Here is a 24,779-nt window from a genome sequence, read left to right on the forward strand (position 1 = left end):
AGGGGTCCCTGACCCCAACCTACAACAAATGTCCTTTAAGGCTACCCTCTCCTATTCATATCCCAGTCTCGTATTTAAATCAATGCATGGTTGCTAGGGTAATTTGGACCCCAGCAACCAGATTTCTGAAATTGCTAACTGGAAAGCTGCTGAAAATCACTAATAATAACCAGTTACAAATTGTTTCAGAATATCACTCTCTACATCATACTAAAAGTTAATTTAAAAGAGAACAACCCCTTTAAGTGGGTCTTGCCTAAATGGTAGGGATACACCAAATTCTCTTTTTTGGGGAGGTTGGCCACTCATCCCATAATAGGTTTTATAATAATGTAATTTAAGGGAGGCTTATAAATGGTAAATATTTCTCCCTTTTAGTAATTGACTTGTGTTACTTAATAACCACCCATACACGTCTGTTCCAGTCTGTCTTTATTTCCAATCAGGAATACAACACGCAACTTCAGCGTCACAAACACAATACACAGCACGAGGGATGTACCAGGCATGGGAGCAATAGGCGTAGAGGTAATGGGCAAGAAAAGCTGGCTTCAATGACATTTAGGGAAATTCGGTACCCAGCAGCGCAGGGAGAATGAGACACTTGATATTTCTCATTAGTAAGGTTTCCAAACCAACAGGAGAGCTAATGAGTCTTTAAGACACCCCCCCCCCCCCAAAAAAAGTCCTGATCCAGAACAACATAAATTCAGCATCAATGCTTTTGTTTGCATAAGGATGGATTACAAATTATTGTGCAGTGCAGACATAATTGGTCACTAAAGGAAATACAGAACTAACAAAGCTGAAAATCTATGCTCAATGGGACCTGATAACCCCTAAAAATCCTTTATCTGCCAGACACACAGATAGTCGTCCATGTAACTGAATAATCACATTACAATACTGCATTCACTAATGTGGGAAGGAGGAGGTGACCTAGCTAATGCTCTGCAGCTCCCTCTCCAGCAGGGAAGAGGGGGTAAAATGGTGATGCTCTGTAGGGATCCCGAGAGGAAAAAGGGGGGTTACACAGCGAAAATAGCAATGCTCTGCGGGTCTGACAATGAAGTAAATACACAGCAATGCTCTGCAGGAAGACAGTCTCTGGTAGAATGAGATGGGATTTTCCTGTGTTTTGGTATAGATAGATATCATTAAATATATGTATATTATATTATATATTATATAAACATCACGGACACGACATTCTCCCATTGATATTCACTCAGGCAGCTGGGCTGCAGCACTGCACGTCAGAAAGTTACACCCTGTATCAGGATCTCGTGGATCGGCAGTGACGAAATCTGCAAGAAACCCAACGGGAGAAAGTAAACAATCATGTCAAGAATTAGAGGAGGTAAGAGACAGAGGAATGGAGGAATAGTAAGGGCAATGACACTTGTATAAATGTGGGGCATTTTTACTACAACTTTAAGTAGTATTATGGACAATGGGGCCAAAACACCCACTCACTCACCTTTACGTCAGTCACTTTCCCACCCACCCATCGTCAGACCTACTGTATGTGTCCTTGCTTTTTTGTTCAAAGCTTGCCTTTACAGTGCACCCCAAATTCAGCAGGAGTACCCAAAACCCTGACCCCCATCCAATCACATTGTGAAGCATGATGTCTATGAAACAGGTGGCAGGTAACTAGAAGGCAAAATAGTTCTGATGGAGCCAAGGGGTCAAAAGGAAGAGAAATGAGTAGTGCCACTGTACATGTACGGGGTATAAAGAAAGGCAAAAATGTTTTGCCTTTATCAATCCCCAGAGGTGCCAGGTGACTGGATTATGCTCATCACCTTTGATTGCTCATTAATGGAAAACTATACCCCCCAAACAATGTAGGTCTCTATAAAAAGATATTACATAAAACAGCTCATATGTAAAATCCTGCTTCATGTAAATAAACCATTTTCATAATAGTATACTTTTCTAGTAGTATGTGCCATTGGGTAATCATAAATAGAAAATTGCCATTTTAAAAAATAAGGGCCGCCCCCTGGGATCGTACGATTCACTGTGCTTACAAACAAACCATACTTGTTAGGTCACATGAGCCAATTAACAGACAGGGTTGTGTGTCTTTTGCTTCAACACTTCTTCCTGTTACAGTTAGATTTGTAGTATTTCTGGTCAGGTGATCTCTGAGGCAGCACAGATAGAGTCACGAAATGGTGGTTCAAGGCAAGAGATGTAAAAGAGCAATATTTACTTAAATATATATATATATCAGTTTGGTAAGATTCTTTAATATGCCACTTAAAATGATGTAAACTATCTGTTGCTTAAGTGTTCATTTTGGGGGTATAGTTTTCTGCTGAGGGAATGAACATATTGTAGTAGGCAGAAATGATTCTTGAGTAGATAGTGTTTTTACAGTCCAGTTCCATGACACCCCCACACACGCTTCCCTTAGCCCAGATCATGAGGATACTTACCAGCTCACATTTGATTTGAGAAAGAGGTAGGGGCCCCTTGTTGGCTGTATCCCCCTTGGCTGTAACCCTGCTGATTGTAGTCTGCCTGTTGGCCATAATAATCTGGCTGGTACCCGGTTTGTTGTCCGTAGGAGGCATCTTGCTGTCCATATGTCTGATCTCCTTGGCTGTAGGCATCAGGGGCTGGTTGTTTCTCTTGTGCTGGAGGGGGGGGTTTAATGAAGGGAGCTGTCCATCCTGTCTCCTTGAAGACAAACCACACGTTTCCGAGCCAGAGGATGCAGTTTAAAAATCCAAAGGCCTAAGGAAAGGGAAAAGAACTACATTTTATCAAGTTTCAGTTTGACTGGCATTGACCTTAGTGCTTGACCATCTAGGCAAATATGATTAGGGGACTCTCCTACGACTGCCTGTCATCAATGTGTTATAACTCTTAACATATAAAAACTCTATATCCATCCTTGTGACTAAATTCGGGATCCCTAAAGTGGCGCACTAGAAGTGCAAAAGAATCAGAATTAGCCATATGAGAAACAAAAACTGGATCCCCCTAAGCATTCACCATTATTATAAATTAGTTATCCCTTGTATCTAGTATAGGTAAATCTAAAAACAACTGGACTTGCTGAGTAATCAATGAAGACGTTTCACTACTCATCCGAGCAGCTTCTAAAGTTCAACTGACTAGTGTAGGAAGTTCTCGCCATATAAACTCTTCCACTAATCCAGTCACAATGGCCCATTGTAACTCTTCAAAGAGGTGACATTTGAAGAAGGTGTAGATTCTGTGTAGTTACTGTGATAGGATGTCACCTCTTTGAAGAGTTCCAATGGGCCATTGTGATTGGATTAGTGGAAGAGTTTATATGCTGAGAATTTCCCACACCAGTCAATTGAACTGAAGAAGCTGCTCGGATGAGTAGTGAAACTTCTTCATTGATACCATGACCTGGATGAATGAAAATCTTCATAGTCATAGTTATCCCTTGGTGGCCATAAACGAGCTGATAAAAACTGCTGACAGACAAAGTCAACAGCTTATTGGCCATCAATATGTCCCTGAAATTGGCCAGTTGATCCCACCACTTGTATTCCTGGCCTTGAGATCCAATCGTTGGACCCCTGGGCCCATGATGATATCAGACCAATACCGCCCATTCAAGGTGGGCATATCAGTGCAAGATTGGCAATCTCGCCAAACGAGCAGATCCAACCATGTATGGCCACCTTTAGTCCTTTCCATCTAATATGCTCAACTGAGCACAGGAGGCAGATGCCCTACATCAACCTGCAATATTTAGACTACAACCCTACTGTTGTCATTGCATGTAGAGTAATAATACATATACTACAGGATGGTTGGAAAGTAACCAGCAGATTAGTTTATGTTTTAGTGAAATGAGAAGCACAATGGTTACTCACCACGGAGGTATTAAGCCCAGACATAACAGGATCTCTCAGCTCAGAACAGTTCATTTCATTTTCTGACTTCATGCATTCTGGGATCTGAGTCTCAATCACCAGCTCTGGGTCAGTTGCCAGCTTTATATCGGCCAATCCTTTAGCCCATGCGCTGGAACTGACCAGCCACAGAAAAGTGAAAATGGCTGTTGCTATGCAGTCCTGAAAAATAAGCAAATTGGCTGAATGGATACAGAGAATATAGACTAGGTTCCAAAGCTAGCCATGTGCTGGTATCATACCCATACCTAACTAAAAATCAGCTTGACCCCTTTCATTCTGTACACAAATACTTACGATCATTGGTCCTTTGTTATTCTCACGGTATTTGTTCTGCAAGAACATGTACACGGCCATGGCTGCCAGTGAATATAAAAAGGAGAATACAGCAATTGTGACAAAGAACTCAGCGGAGGAAGAGTAATCTCCAACTAAAAAGACCTTCCTAGTGGCACCACGGCATGTTGGGGCATCAAAATATTCCTGGTGCAGCCTGTGGGACAGAGAGGGGAGATCAGTACCAGAGAATGCATAGGCCATGTTATGCCAAGAGCAATTAGGAGCTTGTGAATGAACTGTCCATGGACAGGCCAGATCTTCACAAGCTAATTGGGTACTGGGTGGGGTCAAAGTTTAATGCTGAAAAGTCAAGAGTGACCCAGTTAGCACTCACCTAAAAGGATATTCAAAGTCCACTTTAATGTTCGGCTTGCTCTCATTTTTGTTCTTACATTCAATGCTGAGACTGAACTGTCCAGAGTAACCTCCACATGTTGCAAAGGCAAAGATAGAGAAGAGCTGTAAAAGAGAGAGATAGGGGGCATCCAGAAAAGGCCAGGGTGACCCCCAAGAAATTGCATGGGATATACAAGGCAAATTAGAGAGATCTGATTTTTGCATGAGAAGTGAAGGATCCATAGAGAGATGGGTATATAAAGACGGAGAAATAGGCCAAACCACAGGAAAGGGGGTGGAGAGAGAACAAGCAAGGGCAGGAGGGCAAGAGAAAATCATAGAGAAGAGGCTATGAACCAACAAGAGCGAGCAAAGGTGAAGCAAACTAGAAAATGACACAAAGAGATCTAGTAATGCACTTCTAGTAAGGGGATCCAGATATGAATGAGATTGTGTGTGTGTGTGTGTGTGTATATATATATATATATATATATATATATATATATATATATATATATATATATGTCTTGAGAAAGGCCCAGAACGGGACCGAAACGTTGACAATAAATTTTCTTTTCTAAACTGCATTATGAAGTCCTGGAGTGCGTCAATCTTGGGGAACTATATATATAATATATATATCCAATTGTAATTTAACTATAACCATCTAATTATGCAACAGTTAATCCATGCATCAGCCACAAGACTAATGTATTTCTATCCATGAGTGCATCTATTTACAAAGTTTCATCTATTTCTCTAGCAGGCATTCAGGATATCACTGTTTGTGCAGAGAGTGCAATAAAAAAGCACATGAAAGTAGGTAACTATTTGCCATTGCATTATGAACAAAAGCAGGATAATGATTTGGGGGCCAATTAAGGTACTGCAGGTACGGCATCCTTAGGGATCCTAGTCTTATACAGTTGTAGTTGGGTTTCAATCTTCTCCTAGGAAACCTTCCTGAAAACAATAAATGTAATTTAACCAAGGTACCAAAGCATTAGGCTAGATGTTCCATGTTCCCCTTTCATCTATGCTGCGTGTTTTCTGGAAACACATAGCACAGAAAGATCAAAGGAACCTGATATGGAAGGTTTGTGAATATTTGTTTCCTTTAATCAAAAAAAAATAAATTATGGCCACTTTTCTCCTTGTATATTACCTGGTAAACATGAACCTACGGGCCTATCCACAGCATAACAGTTACAGTATATGATTCTAGTTCTGTCTCACCTAAACTCTCTTACAAAAAGTAATCCAACCAAAAGCAGCTATTTGCATAATAAAAAAATAAAATATGCCTTTCGCATGTACATTGATAAGATTTTATTCAGTGTTTTTTTTAGTTATTGTAAATGTAATTACCAGAAAGCTCCAAATTACAAAAAGGCTTTCTCCCATAGACTCCATTATAATAAAATAATACAAATTTCTAAAAAATATTTCGCATTTTTCTGTAATAATAAAAGAGTACCTTGTACTTGATCCAAACTAAGATATAATTCATCCTTAATGGAAGCAGAATAAGCTTATTGGGTTTATTTTACATTCACATGATTTTCTAGTAGACTTAAGGTATGGAGGTGAGCTGACAACCAGGGGCAGATTTACTAAGCTCGAGTGAATAGTTTGCATGAAAAAATATTCGAATTCGAAGTATTTTTTTGTTTACTTCAACCATCGAATTGGTCAAATTCGATCGGATCGAATGATTCAAATGATCGTTCGACTATTCGACCATTCGATAATCAAAGTACTTTCTCTTTAAAAAAAACTTTGACTTCATACTTCGCCACATTAAAGCTACCGAAGTGCAATGTTAGCCTATGGGGACCCTCCAGAGCACTTTTCGAAGTTTTTTTTGATTGAATAAAAATCATTCAATCGATAGCTTAAAATCATTCGATTCTAAGGATTTTATCGTTCGATTGAACGATTTTTATTTGATCGTTCGATCGAACCTTTTGCGCTAAAATCCTTCGAATTCGATATTTGAATTCGAAGGATTTTACTTCGAGGGTCGAATTCAAGGGTTTTTTTAACCCTCGAAATTCGACCCTTGATAAATCTGCCCCCCAGTGTTTTAAACAGATATTGTTTTCATCAACAATTGCATTTACAAATATTATTTGTAATATTGAAATATTATTTACCTTTAAAGCAAATAAATGTAGAATTGCTACATTACATACATTTTTCTAATTTTCAAGAGATTAGCAGTTTTTTAAAAAAAAAAAATTATTATTGGGTTTTAAAAGAAAAAAAGAAATCAACATATCTTAAAAGTATCAGGGTTGATATCCGGAGTTTTTATACGGCTAATACAATAACTATGAAACAACAGTGCCATCTAATGGTCTAATGGTTTTGGCAGACATAACCAGCAGGAAAATGAAGTATTTTGTTGACTGGTAATGAGAACAACATCACAAGACTTTGCTCTTTTTACTGACTTCATGTTCTGTCAACTGTGGTCAGCCATCCCAAATGAACAGCAGGTGGTGCTGTTTTATCAAATGCATTATATTAGCCGTGTAAAAGATGCTCATAGCTTGAAAACTAGAAAAATAACGAGCTTTGCAAAAGTACTCAGAAGAGAGCACTGGGCAATTTTACAATCATTTGATTTTAGGGTTTACATTTCCTTTAAAATGATTGAAAATATGTAAACTGGAAAGATACTTAGGGGCAGATTTATGAAGGGTCGAATTGGAAATTCGAATTTTCGAGTTTTTAATGGTCAAAACTGTCAAATTTGGCTAGTAAGTGTAATGGAAAGTGTAGAACTTACCCCACGGGACATCCAAGATGGCGACCTCCTGCCCCACCATGCGGCTCTTCCTGGTCGTAATATGACTGCGTCAGAAACGTGTCGCCTCAGGATTGGTCGCCGGCGACGGAATGGACGCCGGCGTCAGAATGTGCGTCGGCGTCAGGACGCCAACGTGAGGACGTCGGCTTCATGACGTCACCGCGTCAAGTTTTGGAGCCAACCTTGGACTATTTATTCCCAATTGCCCTTTCTGTCTTTGCCCAATTATAGGTCTATCTTGTATAGTTCCTGGGTGTGATTTCTTGCTATTCTGATTATCCGTGTACCGACTTCTTGCCTGTTTAACGATTCTGATCCTTGCTGCCTGTATTGACCATTTGCCTGCTTACGACTATTCTCCTGATAAATCCTTTTGTACCGCGAACTTGGTGTTGTTGTCTCCTCCTTGGTCCACACTACAACAGAGCCTTCGGGCCCTGACAGTATAATTGGGCCATGGACCCCTCTGAGGAGCCGCAAGTTCCTACTGATGTCGGCAGAGCTGTTCGTGGATTGGCTTCCCGCATGCACACCTATGAAGCCCAGCAAACCCACTTCGGCCAGGCACTTGAAGCAATCCTGGAGAAATTATCTGCTTTATCTCCTGTGGCTCCAGTCTCTATGCCGGTTCCTGCAACTCCGCTCCAGGTTTCCGAGCCTCGCATCCCTGCACCTCCTCTGTATAGCGGTGATCCGGAATCATGCCGTGGTTTCATCAACCAGTGTGAGATCCAATTCACCCTGCTTCCAGGTCAGTTTGTCTCGGAGCGAGCAAAAGTAGGCTATATTATCACCCGCCTGCAAGGGAAAGCTCTGGAGTGGGCTTCTCCTCTTTGGGAGAAGGAGGATCCGGTAATCGACGATGCCAAAGCCTTCATCCGGGACCTTCGCACAGTGTTCGATGCTCCAGGTCGGGCTACTTCTGCCTCGGCCCGTTTATTCCAGCTGCAGCAAGGGACTCGTTCTGTTCCTGAATATGCCATCGAATTCCGAACTCTCGTGGCAGAAACTTCGTGGAATAATGATGGATACCATGCTGCCTTTTACAACGGTCTGGCGATGCGCCTCAAGAATGATCTTGTATCTCGTGAGATTCCTTCTCGATGGGAGGAGCTTGTTGCGTTGGCTGTGAAGGTTGACACCCGACAGAGGGAGTTCCAAGTCGAACTTGACAGGGAACGTGCTAGGAAGTTTTCCAGGTTCCAACCCACCCTGGCTCCACGCTTCCAAAGACCCTTACTCCCCAGTCCGGCTTCCAACCTTTTTCCTTCTCCTCCTGCGGCACCTGCTACTTCTTCTTTACCACCTGAAGAACCAATGCAGATCGGTCGGGCACGCCTTTCCGAACAGGAGAAGCTCCGGAGAAGGGCTGCTGGGTTATGCCTCTACTGTGGGGGAAAAGCCCACTTCGCCCAGGAATGCCCAGTGAAACCGGGAAACTCCAAAACCTAGGTAAGCTTGGGGAGACTTACCTGGGTGGAATTTGTTCTCCTCCCCATTCCTCTGCTCAACGTTTTCTTCTTCCTGTTCAAATCCAGTTCGGCTCCAAGAAGATCTCTTCTCAGGCCTTCCTCGATTCTGGTGCTGCAGGCAACTTCATGGATCGTGCCTTTGCTGATAACCATGCCATTCCGCTCCAAACCTTGGCAACCCCTCTTCGAGTCCTGGCGATTGATGATCGTCCTCTTTCTTCTGCCATCATCTCGCAGTCTACTCAGGAACTTTCCTTCAAGGTGGGCACTATGCATTTGGAAAGACTGTCTTTTCTTCTTATCGATTGCCCTTCAACTCCCGTTGTCCTGGGATTGCCTTGGCTGTGTGTTCATAATCCGGTCATTGACTGGTCCTTCTCACAAATTTCCCGTTGGAGTCCATTTTGTGTAAACAACTGTTTACCTGCTGTTCCTGTTGTCAAAGTTTCTTCAGTGTCTTCAAGTTCTTCTCTCCCTCCTGTGTACCAAGCCTTTTCCGATGTCTTTGATAAGAAGTCCGCTGAGACTCTCCCACCTCATCGTCCCTATGATTGTCCTATCGAACTTTTACCCGGCTCTATGCCTCCCCGAGGCCGCACTTATCCGCTTTCTCCCTCCGAAACTTCTGCTATGAAGTCTTATATCCAGGAGAATCTTCAAAGAGGTTTTATTCGTCCTTCTACCTCCCCTGCTGGAGCAGGGTTCTTCTTTGTTGAAAAGAAAGACGGTAGTTTGCGGCCCTGCATTGACTACAGGGGGTTAAATAAAATCACCGTAAAGAACAGATATCCTCTTCCTCTCATCTCTGAACTTTTTGATCAGCTCAAGGGGGCTAGTTTCTTTACTAAGCTGGATCTACGTGGGGCCTACAATCTTATTCGGATTCGTGAGGGAGACGAATGGAAGACCGCTTTCAATACTCGTGATGGCCATTACGAGTATCTCGTCATGCCATTCGGTCTTTGCAATGCTCCTGCGGTCTTCCAAGAATTAGTCAATGACATTTTTCGTGATCTTTTGGGACAGTGTGTGGTCGTGTACTTAGACGACATTCTTATTTTTTCAAAAAACCTTTTTGATCATCGTTGCCAAGTACGTGAAGTTCTTTCCAGGTTGAGGAAAAACAATCTCTTTGCCAAATTGGAAAAATGCACCTTCGAAGTTTCTTCCATTCCTTTTCTTGGCTACATCATTTCTCCACAAGGTTTTAAGATGGATCCCGCCAAAGTTTCTGCAATTTTGGATTGGCCCCTTCCTACCAGCGTCAAGGCAGTTCAGAGATTTATTGGCTTCGCCAACTATTATAGACAATTTATCAAAAACTTTTCTTCCAAGATCCATCCAATTCTTGCCCTGATCCGTAAAGGGAGTAAACCTCAACTCTGGCCTCCTCAAGCTCTCGAAGCCTTCAAGACCCTCAAGGAAGCCTTTTCTTCTGCTCCAATTCTTAGACACCCTGAACCCCTTCAACCCTTCTTCATTGAAGTCGATGCCTCTGATGTAGGAGCTGGAGCAGTTCTGTCTCAAAGATCTTCTTCTGACGGTAAACTCCACCCTTGTGCTTTTTTTTCCAAAAAATTTTCTTCCCCTGAGCAGAACTACGATGTGGGCAATCGGGAGCTACTTGCCGTTAAGTTGGCCTTGGAAGAATGGAGACATTTGCTTGAAGGTTCATCTATTCCGGTGACAATCTTTACCGACCACAAGAACCTTGAATTTATTCAATCCCTCAAGCGCCTCAATCCCCGGCAAGCCAGGTGGGCACTTTTCTTTTCTCGTTTTAATTTTATTATCACCTTTCGTCCTGGCTCCAGAAACAGGAAGGCTGACGCTTTGTCCAGAAGCTTTGCTCCTGAAGATTCCTGCCCCGAAGATCCTGTACCCATTGTGCCCTCTACCAAGATTATTGCTGCCTTGTTTCCCTCATGTGCCTCTCAGTTACTTTCTGCTCAGTCTTCGGCTCCTGTAGAGACTCCTCTTGGTGTTGCCTTTGTCCCTCCGGAATTTCGTCATGCCATTTTATCCCAATCTCACAGTTCCAAACAGGCTGGTCATCCAGGGATTAAGAAGAGAACCGAGCTCCTGTCTCGTTTGGTCTGGTGGCCGACCCTAAGGAAAGATGTCAAAGACTTTGTTTTGTCCTGTTCCACTTGTGCTGTTTCTAAGTCCGGACATTCCCCCCCCAAGGGTTTACTTTTGCCACTTCCCATTCCATCTCGACCTTGGACTCACTTGGCGATGGATTTCATTGTCGATCTCCCTGTTTCGTCTGGTCACACTGTCATCTGGGTGGTGATCGACAGATTCAGCAAAATGGCTCACTTCACGCCTCTTCGGAAACTGCCTTCTGCTCCCGAACTCTCTGAACTTTTCATCAAACATATATTTCGTCTCCATGGTTTTCCTGCCGAGATTGTGTCTGATCGGGGTTCCCAGTTTATTTCCAAGTTCTGGAGATCTCTTTGCAAAGCTCTTAACATTTCTCTTCAATTTTCTTCTGCCTACCACCCACAGTCTAATGGAGCCGCAGAACGGGTCAATCAGGCCTTGGAACAGTTTCTTCGTTGTCATGTATCCTTGTGCCAGGATGATTGGTCGGATCTTCTTCCCTGGGCTGAATTTGCCCACAACAACGCTCTGCACTCTTCTTCCCAGAAGTCTCCTTTCTTCTGTGTTTATGGTCTCAATCCTTTGGCTTTTTCCCAGGATTTTCTTCTTACCAATGTGCCTGCGGCCAATGACCAAGCTGCTCACATGTTGGCTATTTGGCATGCTACTGCGGCAAACTTAGAGAAGAGTTCCCTGGTGCAGAAAAAGTTTGCTGATAAAAGAAGAATTTCTTCCCCTCCATATATTCCTGGTGATAAAGTTTTTCTTTCCACACGCAACATTCGTCTCAAGATTCCTACACCCAAGCTTGGTCCTAAATTCATCGGCCCCTTCCCTATCATCGAAATCATCAACCCTGTGGCTGTTCGTCTTCAACTTCCTCCTGAGCTGTGGATACCCAATGTTTATCATGTTTCCCTGCTTAAACCTGCTATGTCTTGCCCCTCTTCTTCTTCCTCTCCAGCTCCTGTTTTGGTTGACGATCATAAGGAATTTGAAGTCAAAAGAATCTTGGACTCTCGTATTTCCAGGGGCTTTCTTCAATATCTTATCGAGTGGAAGGGGTTCGGTCCAGAGGAGTGTTCTTGGGTGAGAAGCTCTGACGTACATGCACCTGTCCTGGTTCGTAAGTTCCACAGACTTTTTCCTTCTTCCCCTAGCCTCGGTGGTCCTGAGGCCCCCCCTAAGGAGAGGGGTACTGTAATGGAAAGTGTAGAACTTACCCCACGGGACATCCAAGATGGCGACCTCCTGCCCCACCATGCGGCTCTTCCTGGTCGTAATATGACTGCGTCAGAAACGTGTCGCCTCAGGATTGGTCGCCGGCGACGGAATTGGCGCCGGCGTCAGAATGTGCGTCGGCGTCAGGACGCCAACGTGAGGCCGCCGGCGTCGGCGTCATGACGTCACCGCGTCAAGTTTTGGCGCCAACCTTGGACTATTTATTCCCAATTGCCCTTTCTGTCTTTGCCCAATTATAGGTCTATCTTGTATAGTTCCTGGGTGTGATTTCTTGCTATTCTGATTATCCATGTACCGACTTCTTGCCTGTTTAACGATTCTGATCCTTGCTGCCTGTATTGACCATTTGCCTGCTTACGACTATTCTCCTGATAAATCCTTTTGTACCGCGAACTTGGTGTTGTTGTCTCCTCCTTGGTCCACACTACAACAGAGCCTTCTATTTATCCGGGTTTTAAAAATTCAATTTCATTAATAAATTTCGATTGGTCGAATTTCGAGTTCATGGGAGTTTATAGGAGTTTTAAAAAAACTCACATGAATTCGAAATTCGTCCCTTGATAAATGTGCCTCTTAGAGTTGTGTTTTTTTGAGCTGGAAAAAAACTGTTTCTTTTGTGCTATTTAGGTAGCGGACAGTTTGTCACAGCCCTAAGACTATAGGAACAATTTGAACAAGAATGCGCTTACACATCTTATAGGATGGGAGCATGTTTAACAGTCATATTTTAACAGGTTTAATGGATCTTCATGCTCGAGAACCCTTTAACAGACGTATCAATGATGATTCTACCATTTACTATACATGTTTCTATAGTGTGGCTCTCCTTTTCTTTTTAGCATCAAGTATAGCATATTCTCACTGGTACCAGGAGGGAGCATCTGTATATCCCAGGCTTAATGGTGACAATGGGATACAGTAAGTTATATGTATTTCACATTAAGCAGCTATAGCATTCTCCTTACAACTGCCAATATTTCCCTATAAGCGTAGCAATGCAGCCTCATTTTGAGCTTTCTTGAGCACACGGGGGGTAGGTAGAAAGCCCTGCCCTCCCTTTGAGAGTTTGCAGCACGCAGACTGGGATGGGCTAATCCTGGTGTTAATCCACAGCGAGATTGTGACCTTGTCAATCTCCACAGGGACTGACAAGTATTTTTAGAGATTCAGTGATGCCACATAGTAAAGAGGATTAGCATGTAACTCTGAGTGTGACAGAACACACAAATCATGATGCCAGCAAAGAAAAACATGGATAGATGGTAGAGAGAGGGATAGATAAAAAGACTGAGATAGATAGATATATTGATAGACAGACATATGAATAGATAGATACAGGGCCGCCATCGGGGGGGACAAGTGTCCCGGGCCTTAGGGGGCCTGGCAGTGCTGCATTTTTGAAAGAGCCGGGCCCCCTTATGAGCAGGGCAGCCATCAGGGGGGGACAGGGGGGAGAGTTTTAGGGGGCCCCGAGGGTAAGGGGGGGCCGGCCATGCCGCACTTTATTGATTAGCCGGGCCCAGGCACGTTTCAGGGGCTGCTGCCGCCTGAGGCAGCAGCCCCAATGCCGCCCCTCCTCCTGCTCCGCTCCTCTAACTTCTAGCGTCTGAGCGGGTGGAGGAGGGGCCGCATCGCTAGTGCAGTGAGCGCTATTGCCATTTTAAAAAACAGAAATTTGTCTCTTAAAGTTACCAGAGGCGGCTTTTTGCCGCCCTTGGTAACTGGCCGCTCCGTGCCACCTGAGGCAAGATTCTCACCTTGCCTCATGGCCGGAGCGGCCCTGGCCAGGCCCCCTGCTTTCTGAGAGCTGCTGACTTTGGGAAGGCAGGACGGGAGCACAAGGGGAAGTTTCTTCTGTCCATTACTTCCCCTTATTGGTCACTGAGTTTAAGTCCTGGTTGAGCTGCTCAGGGATTGGATAGCCGAGGTTTGAACTTCTCCTCCAGCTCATCCAATCACCATGCAGCTTTACCAGGACTTGAAATTCTGTGACCAATAAGGGAAGAAAATACTGTCACTGGAAGAAGATGCAGCCACCTGTGCTCCCCTCCTCCCTTCTGTAGTTGGCAGCTCACTGACAGCAGGTGGGCCACACTAATGAAGTAAGTGTAACATGGCAGGGCCCCCCTAAAGGTAACCCTTTGTTGTCCCTGTTGTGTGGTGGGGCCCTGGGCACCAATTTTTTTTTTAAACTTCTGGGGGGGGGCAAGTTTTTTTACATGGATGTTTAAGGGGGGCCCTGACCACCAATTTTCTTACAAATTGGGGGGGCCCTGGCCACCAATTGTTATTCCCCATGTGGGGTTCTAGCCACCAATATTTTTTAATGGAGGGTCCTGACCACAAATGTTTTTTTTAATGGGGGGGCCCTAACCACCAATATTTTTTTATTAACATATGGAAACAATAGCCACCAAAGTTTTTTTTTTTTGTGTGTGTGGTGGGGGGTGGCCCTGTGGGGTGGGGAGGGCGAACCTGTAAGTGGGGCTTGTTGTGGGTGCAGCCCAGGGGGCCCAGGAAATTTTTTCGTATGGGACCCTGCGATTTCTGAAGGCGGCCCTGGATAGATCCGACAGTCAGACAGACAGACAGATATATAGATAGCTATTACTATATTATAATGGGTGAGAGATTAAAATGGGTTATAGATAGACAGATAGATAGACAGATAAATACATAGATATGAAATGGGTTATAGATAGAAAGGCAGGAAAACAGATAGATGTATAGATATTAAATCGGTGATAGATGATAGACAGACAGATACAGTAGAACCCCCATTTTACATTGTTGTTTTGTAACCTATAAATTATGCATAATACATTTCCCTGATTTTACATTTTCCTGGATTTTACATAATTTTTTGCTGGTCCCCTGAAAAACTAAAAATGGGGGTTCTAATGTAGATAGTTAGATAGTGATGATAGATATATAGATAGATAGATGTTAAATGGCTGCTAGATGTATAGATTGATAGGTAGATTTTAAACAAGAGAGAGATGAAAAGGGTTATAGGCAGATAAACACGTGAAAAGATATGAAATAGTGAATAAAGTACCCCCTCTTGTAAATTATAAGGATATTATAAGTTACCGAGGAGTTTCATGACCATATAAAAACACAAGGCCGAGTGTTTTTATACAGGACATGGAACTCCGAGGTAATTGATAATATCCTCATATTTTGCAACAGGGGGTACTTTATTTATTATAATACACACGTTTTCGAGAGTCATGTGACAGAAATGACATCACTACTCACTGTTTATAACTGATGACATCACTACTCACTGTTTATAAGGATATAAATTACAAGATATTTATGGCTTTTGTGTATTATATTGTAATATGGTAGATAGATAGATAGATAGATAGATAGATAGATAGATAGTGGGTGACAAATGAAAATGGGTGATAAATAGACAAATAGGCAGGTAGATTAATAGATGAATATATATAGAATGGGAGAAATAGATAAGATATATAAATAGATATGAAAGGGAATAATAGTGTGGATAAACAGTTGGATGTTTGACCACTCTGCATATAAATAAGAAAAGGCTGAGCTATACAGACAAGTGCATATTAAAGTACAATTGAAGACTTGGACTGGGCAGTGTTAACAGTGAAAAGAAATCCTCCTCTTTGGTTGATTGACTTTATACAATACTTTTGATACATGATACTCTGCCATGCACTCCTATAGTGTCCCTATGCAATACATAACCTGTAGTAAATCTCAGTGCTCTCATCATACTTACTGTACTACACAAAGCCCAGAAAGCACACAAGCCCTCAACTCAAGTCACATAAGGTCAAGTGTGCACATCACTTTGCAATGCACGGTAAAGTGGATTGTGTGGAGAGAGAGAGAAGAAACCAAAGGAGAGAAGAGCAAAGCTAGGAGTACTACCATGAATGGGGGATTATAGTGGTTTACAATAACAGAAGGGGGAGGAGTTGAGAAGTAGGAGGATTTGGAGAGGGGAGAGACAGATTGGGAAGGGGGGAGAGTGTAGAATTGACTCACCCATTGCAGAACTTTTATAAATCCCAGGGGCTCCTTTACTACTCGAAACTGACCCCCTGCCACCAGCTGGAGGAGATACAGAGTTACAGTCAATGATGAGAATGTAGCTGAACTGTTCCACTTCTATTTCGAGAACATTTTCACTACCAATATTATAATAATAATTATTATGCTTTATTTGTATAGTTCCATTCCATTATATAGCTTCTCATTATTCCCATCTGCCCCCACGCACCTTAAATCTAGGAGACCACTTTGCCAGTGCTGAATAAGACCTCGGATATATTTGTGAAATTACAACTTTACTAATTCCAGAAATGCCGGGATGCTGGTACAACAATTTATGTGACAACCATTGCAAAACCATAATGTAAATCAAACACCTTCATGTAATAGGCTTGCCCTCTCTGCATATCTGTCTATCCATCTATATATATATATATATATATATATATATATATATATATATATATATATATATATATATAGTGAATAAACTACCCCCTCTTGTAAAATATAAGGATATTATAAGTTACCGAGGAGTTTCATGACCATATAAAAACAGGAGGCCTAAGGCCGAGTGTTTTTGTACAGCTCATGAAACTCCAAGGTAACTTCTAATATCCTCATATTTTGCAACTGGGGGTACTTTATTTATTATAATACACAAATTTCAGTGAGTTGTGACAGAAATGACATCAGAACTCTCCGTTTATAACTGATGACATCAGAACTCACTGTTTATAAGGATATGATTTACAAGATATTCATGGCTTTTGTGTATTATATATATATATATATATATATATATATATATATATATATATATATATATATATATATATATATGTCATCTATCATATATCTATCATCTATCCAGAAGAATTATTTTCTGCATAAATAGATTATAGATATAAATAGCTATTTATACATATAAATACTAGTCCCTCTCGGTATATATATATATATATATATATATATATATATATATATATATATATATATATATATATATATATATATATATATATAGACAAATACAAGATTCCTCTGCACTCAACCCATTATCAATATATTTAAGACAGAGACATTTTGTGCATACTGCTACTGAAAAATGCCTTACCCTTTAAACAAAACAGGGATTGTTTGTCCATATATTGCAATATATTTAAGCTGGCCAACTACGTCAAAGTCATCCATATCTGGCCAGTCCTATGCTCAATTTTCATCTGATTCATTAAGAATTCTATGGTTTAATTAAACATTTTATAAAAGGGACGAATACGTTTTACCTGCAACTTACTAGCTGCTTTCAAAGTAAAACTCCCAAACTTGGCTGCCCTTTTATTAGACACCAGTGGGATCACCTGACTATAGTTGGAGGGGGTGGGAGCTACAACATGGAGCTGGTCACTGCTTCTGTATAACTATAACAAACAAGGGAAAGTTGTGCTCACCACTAGTTTTTAAAATCATTAGGCGGGGGTGCAATGAGGGTGTGACCACAAAAAACATATAGACAAATACAAGATTCCTCTGCACTCAACCCATTATCAATAATATTGATAATATTAAATATATTGATAATGGGTTGAGTGCAGAGGAATCTTGTATTTGTCTATATGTTTTTTGTGGTCACACCCTCATTGCACCCCCGCCTAATGATTTTAAAAACTAGTGGTGAGCACAACTTTCCCTTGTTTGTTATATATATATATATACCGAGTAATGTACCCGCTATTGTACAATATATAGTGAATAAAGTACCCCCTCTTGTAAAATATAAGGATATTATTAGTTACCGAGGAGTTTCATGACCATATATACATTTTATACAGGTCATGGAACTCCGAGGTAACTTCTAATATCCTCATATTTTACAACTGGGGGTACTTTATTTATTATAATACACAAATTTTAGTGAGTCATGTGACAGAAATGACATCACTACTCACCGTTTATAACTGATGACATCACTACACACCGTTTATAAGGATATAATTTACAGGATATTCATGGCTTTTGTGTATTATAAGGATATAATAAGTCACAAGAATGCTTTTATATGGGTTATGGAACTCCTTGGTGACTTCTAATATGCTCATATTTTACAACAGGGTATACATTGTTTACTGTAACACAAGTTTCAGTGAGTCCATGTGACAGAAATGACATTACTGACTACTGATTATAACTAATGACATCACTGAGCGCCATTTATAAGGATATCATTAACAGGATATTCATGGCTATTGTGTAAAATATATATATGTGTGTGTGTGTGTGTGTACTTATATATGTACTAACCTATGAATATCCTGTAAATTATTTCCTTATAAGTTGTGCGTAGTGATGTCATTAGTTATACTTGGTGCTAAGGGATGTAAATTGTCACATGACGCACTGAAACCTGTGTATTATAATAAATAATGTAACCCCTTTTATAAATTATGATGATATATAAGTATACAATTAGTAATAATAACAACATGGGGTACATTATTGACTATATTGCTTCCCCTCTGCCTATACATATGCTGGTGTTGTTACTATGCTATGCTATGCTACTGTCCATGGTGCTGAAATCCATTTGGGCTCTAACAGTGTAACTCGTCTACAGCAGGGCTGGATGTGGCCCCCTATGCTCCACTGACTTCTTTGGGTAGCGCCAGATATATATTCTAATCTGGCACCTGAACATAAAGTACAGTGAATGAAAAACTGCCCCCCCATATGGAAACAGTTGGACAGCACTGGTCTGCAGGATTAACAACCCATATCAGAAAAATATATATATAGAAGTGCTGCAGTGAAATACTCATGCCTCCCTCACGGCAGCCCTCCCCCCATGCACGGCCATGACAAACAAGCATATCGGTACTATACATTGAATACAGTGCACAGCAGGCTGCACAGTGATATCACAACAGCTACTGGAACATAAGAAAATGTACAACACTACACACACACAACACTATCTATATATCTATAGCAGATGCATCATTTTCATCATAGATATAGGAAAACAATCCAGCCTGTGCCTGGGGGCACATAAATATAGGCTTTAAATACATTATTTGTATATGCTCTAAATATATATACGTGTGTACATACGATATTCCTTAATATTAAGCAAATTGTATTATTGTAAAATATATATGTATATATATATATATATATATATATATATAATATACAGCTATAACATATATATATATATATTTATCCTTTCTGCCCTCTCTCCTTCACCTCCCTCCTCTCATCAAAGCCCTCCCCCTCCTCCATGAGATTTTTCTCCTCTGCCCGTACCCTCCCAATCCTCCATCTGTTCTTCTTTATTCCCATCACCTTTTAATCGCATCTTCCCCCCCCCCATTTTGCTGCAAGGGTGCTCTCCTGCTGTAACCCATCCCTATATCTCACCCCCCATTTTTCCCCAATTGCCCCTTTTCCCCACCTGGTTGACCACTTCCATGACTGCAGGATGCTGGTGAATCGCGGCAGAGCAGAGGGAGTAGTGCGCTTTTTCTGCAGCAGCCTGGAAGAGGTGGTAAAATGCGGGGGATGGAGAGGAGAGTGTCTAGAACAGCTGGTAGAAGACAGCCAATGGGAGCTGAGGACAGAGGATGCTCCTCTTCACCTACGTGAGTGATGACGTGAGCATTCTCCATCTTCATTGAGGGCAGTCATGCCATAAATAGGGCTGGGAAAAGATTATTCACTAGGGGGCCTAGGGCCTGCCTGGTGCTAAGGGCCCAGAAACTGGTAATTGCCTAGTGAGTAATCCTTGTGAGTAATCTGGCCTGTCTCCCTATGTCTTTCAGCTAGCAGCTGATGCTGTCCTATGTGGATCACATGATCAGCCTTTTGTTACTGCTGCTCTTCTTCGTATCTGTATTTTAGAGCACAGAGATAAAATGTGTTTGGAGGCACAGAGAGAGACAGGGCACACCCCTTGATCATTCATATTGAAGGAGCCATTTGGGCAGGTTCTCCTCCTTTCCTTCATGCAGACAAAAAGCAGTGCAGGGAAAGGTGACTGAACTAGTGCTAGAGCGTGCAGTAAGGCATGATGGGGTTTGTAGTCCTGGGTGTAACATAAAGCTAATTACTGCATTAAAAGAAAAATATTTTCTGCTTATATCAGGACTTATTTTTCCTCTGATGTATTCTTCAGAAAAATATGTGGCACATATTGTTCTGCACAGCCATATTAAATTTCATATGTGATGAGGTTGATGCTGCCATACCGTTCGCATATGCACTGGTGTCACTCTTATTGCTATGAAAATGTTCTCTGCAAGCTATTATATATGCACAGGTTGGACCAGGCTTCCAACACCATAAGGATATTTACTTATCAGGCACAGTGTGCAAAGTGCAATGCCTACATTTTAGGCAACAGTGGTCCAGTCAGTTTTATTTATGCCCATGTTCATGCATAGTAATGTTGAGCTCCCTGGTCTATGGTCTGTCCATGAACTTAATTAATTTGTGTGGAGGGAGATCACCAGCAAAATATATAGTGAGGATCACAAAATGACATATAGAGATATATGTTACTGAAACCCTCTGCTGTGCGTTTTTTAAAACCCGCACCACAACCCTGTAACCTCACCAACTGCACTAGTGCCTTCCCTTAAAATCCCACTTGCTAGGTAACTAGCACAGCAGGGTAGGTGGCCATTAGCTTGTACTGGGGACTGGGAACCTTTCGGTGCAGGCACCCAGGCAACTGTGGGGAAGCGGCCTGACCAAAAGATGGATCCCTGTTATGTTTACAGTCTGTCATAATGAAACGCAAAGGTGATTCCTTGGCATCATTTGGGTCCCCTAAGAAGAAGGTCACATAACCAAAATCTGTGTCATGATTTAAAACCAGAGATACCTCCCCCCACACCAAGCTTATTCAAAAATACTCTTGGCTCTGTCTTCCTCCTCCTCTGTAGAGGTCATTATTCTTCCCCTTTGACAAAATCAGCTGGAATCGGAAATCTAAAACCCTAATGGGGAGCAGAGAAAAAGCATCGCTCAAGATAATACCATGGAAAGAAATCCTGGCAGGATGAACAGTTGGCTCAACATGTAACTTCCTGACCAAGGAAGATTAGACAGATGGATGGATGGATAGGATAGATAGATAATAGATAGATATTGTGATATACTACTATAGATGATGTGTATAATAAATGGATTTAAAATTGTTATCCAAATTTCGATTATGAAGCATATCCAATGTCAACTAGCATTGGCACCAAAGGCAATACTACTGCCACCCTGTCTGAACAGCCCTAGAGATCGTAATGGGCAAGAAGAAACAGGTTGGTTTGAGAAATTTGAGCGGTGAGGGGGGTGGGTGTGAGCAAGGGAGTTGGCTGCAAGCAGTGGGGGGCCTAGGGGCAAAAACCTCTTAAAATCCAGTCCTGCTACTAGTGTCTATTCACTAGCTCCCTCTCCAGTTGTGGCCCTCGCTTGCTTCTGCCTACCACTAGTTCTAGCCTTGGACATATTAAAAAGGTATTGAAACACGCAGAACCTGGTTTGGGGCAATACCTGGAGTTATATGGGATGGAGAGGGGATTGTTCAGCATTGCAGTGCCAGTGGAAGGATATTTCCTGACATTAGAAAACTAATGTTGTGGTTATATCTATTTCCTATATACTGTAGATATAAGGTTTCAAAGCCCACTGTGAGATATACTTTACTACATGGCAATAGCGTCCATCCTAAATGTGTCTCGGGGGTAGCTGGAAAATATATTCAATAGCAGAAGATTTGCCATTCATTCGTGCAAACATTTAATTGCCTAGGGCTATCCCTTCCGAGACATTAACAAACTCTATTATTGATTAATTGCCCAGGCATTTGCTTTTAGGACATCAGAATATCCCTTTCGGGACATCAAAAAACCCTGTGTTTGACAAATATACCGAGAGAGCTGATTTGTTGAGATCTAAAGAGGTGGATGTGTTCTGTAAAACAGACATAGGCAGCATCATCTATCATCATTCTATCAGTAAGATATTTGCAGGTTCTCACAGGTGTGGATTCAAAAAGACCAGAGCATAAAATCTTCTCTTTTATGATGGTGAATTCCGAGGGGTATAAAATCTTAGTTATGTCGTTTATTTGGCCACTTTAAGTTGTGGCGGCGAATATGTGGGAACAACGTGTAGTTCTGTGATTAAAAGGGTTCTGGAACACACAAATGGTCTCAGAAGGAGCAATAAGGGGTCGACTATTGAGGAACATATGGTAATCTACGAATCACTCCCCAGGGCCATAGATGGAATTCATCTCAGTATAAAGAAAGGTGATAAAGGCAAGCATTCATTGGTACATGAGGCATATTGGATTCTTGAAACAATTCTGAAAACAATTGCCTCTTTAGGGCTCAACCGTCATTGGGAATTTAATTTTTTCATGAATGAAGTGGCTTGCTGTGTCACCTTCCAACAGACCTGGTGACCTCCTTGGTTTATATATATATATATATATATATATATATATATATATATATATATATATATATATATATATATATATATATATATATATATATATATATATATTGTCAATGTCAGTTAAGAGGGCAACAATAACCCTAAGTTTGATATATAGAAAGCTGAGAATGAATCATTGGTAGACAGCTAATAGATATTTGATAGATGTATAGTAAATTTATAGCTAGTGGAATGAGGTTTCCTTTACTAAGGGGACTGGGCAGCTGCAAATTGCCATGTTGTATGCCCACAATGCACCTTGCCTTTGCCATTGTACCAACTAGTACAGTCAAGTGTATCACTGGTATGCATACCTCTCAATGGTCCTGTTTCTTGTGGAGTATAGTCCTGCATTGTTGGCCTGAAAAAGGATGGAGTGTGGTCAGATTGTGGGGGTTGTCTAGGTATAACTGGACATGGTGAGGTGGAATGGAATGGGGGCAAGATATAATGTGTCCTTCACATGACAATTCAAATATTAAGAGGTAGCAGTATTAAGTGGAAAGTGTGTATGACAGTTTATTGCGTGCTGGCAATTGGACTTGCCATTTAAAAGGACATGCAGAAGGGTAGTCGATTGTAGAACACATGCATGCCTCCTAAATGGTGTAAAAATTGCCATCTGCGGGCACATCTGAAGCCTCCTTTCAAGCATAAGTAAATTAGCCTTGTTGATGAATCATTAGATTGATTCAATCCGTTGACTCCAGAGGGAGGTATCAAATCCAGGCTTGGCTCACACGGAATGATACATTTAATTCACGGAATTTAGTGGTACACATTTGTAAATGCAGTGTAACAGCGGCACAGAATTCCTATTTCCATTACTGCTTTTTTATATAAAATTATAAATCAGTGGAGGGATAGGAATGCCACAGCCAGGCTGGTAAAAATGATGGTTGATCCCAATGTTATTAATGGCCTTCTATAAACAGGTCTTTTAAATATGAGATATTTTATATGGCACCGCTTGTTAAGGATTTGGTTCAGAATTTGGCCAGGATTCGTCCTTTTTCAGCAGGATTCGGATTCGTCCGAATCCTTCTGCCCGGCAGAACCGACTCCTAATTAGCATATGCAAATTATGGGCAGGGAGGGAAATTGCTTGACTTTTTGTCACAAAACAAGAAAGTAAAAAGTTTTCCCTATCCCACCTGCAAATTAGGATTCGGATTCAGTTCGGTATTCGGGCGAATCTTTCTCGAAGGATTCAGGGGTTCGGCCGAATCCAAAAAAGTGGATTCAGTACATCCCTAGCAATTATTTATGACTATGTTTGCATTATTTGGTATATACTTTAATCAGCATAGGCCGGGTCAGACTGGGTCGGTGGGACACCGGAAACTGCTCAGAACTGCTCCCTGCACCATGACTCTGCAGCTGCTTCTGACCTCCCTACCTGGCCCCCACCATGGCACCAAGGGGGGGTGCAGGGGGCCCTGAAGTAGCTTCCCCGGTGGGCCCTGGGCCCCCCAGTCCGACACTGAGCATAGTTATTTAATGCGTCCCTAAGGGCCATGGAACAAATGACTCTTCTCGGCTCACTGCATTTTGCTTGGCTGAAAGGCTGCCTCCTGCAGCTCCAATTCATTTTAATGGGAAACGCCTGAAACCCCTGGTGCAGGAGGTTAAAGGGGTGGTTCACCTCTAAGTTAACTTTAAGTATTTAAGAATGGCCAATTCTAAGCATCTTTGCAGTTGGTCTTCATTATATATATATTAAGAGTTTTTCAACTCTTTCCAATTATCAAATGGTGGTCACTGACCCCATCTAAAAAACAAATGCTCTGCAAGGCTGCAAATGTATTGTTATAGCTGCTTTTTATTACTCACCTTTCTATTCAGGCCCTCTCCTATTCATATTCCAGTCTCTTATTCAAATCAATGTGTGGTTGCTAGGGTAATTTGTACCCTAGCAACCAGATGACTGACATTGCAAACTGGAGCTGCTGAATAAGAAGATAAATCACCCAAAAAAAAATTAAAACAATTTGCAAATTGTCTAAGAATATCACTCTCTGCATC

At 41.6% G+C, this 24,779-nt stretch overlaps 1 protein-coding gene across 1 annotated transcript; it reads right to left on the bottom strand.

Moving 5' to 3' along the window:
- Positions 1-419: 419 nt before the first annotated feature.
- On the bottom strand, positions 420-19,795 carry syp.L (synaptophysin L homeolog). Its single transcript, NM_001087472.1, is given in 7 exon segments — positions 420-1,307; positions 2,448-2,748; positions 3,870-4,070; positions 4,206-4,401; positions 4,582-4,706; positions 16,251-16,316; positions 19,708-19,795. Coding segments are annotated over 6 exon segments (903 nt in total). The 5' UTR covers positions 19,726-19,795; the 3' UTR covers positions 420-1,307; positions 2,448-2,451.
- Positions 19,796-24,779: the final 4,984 nt, after the last annotated feature.

This window comes from Xenopus laevis, chromosome 8L (assembly GCF_017654675.1).
Source record: "Xenopus laevis strain J_2021 chromosome 8L, Xenopus_laevis_v10.1, whole genome shotgun sequence".
Lineage (NCBI taxonomy): Eukaryota > Metazoa > Chordata > Amphibia > Anura > Pipidae > Xenopus > Xenopus laevis.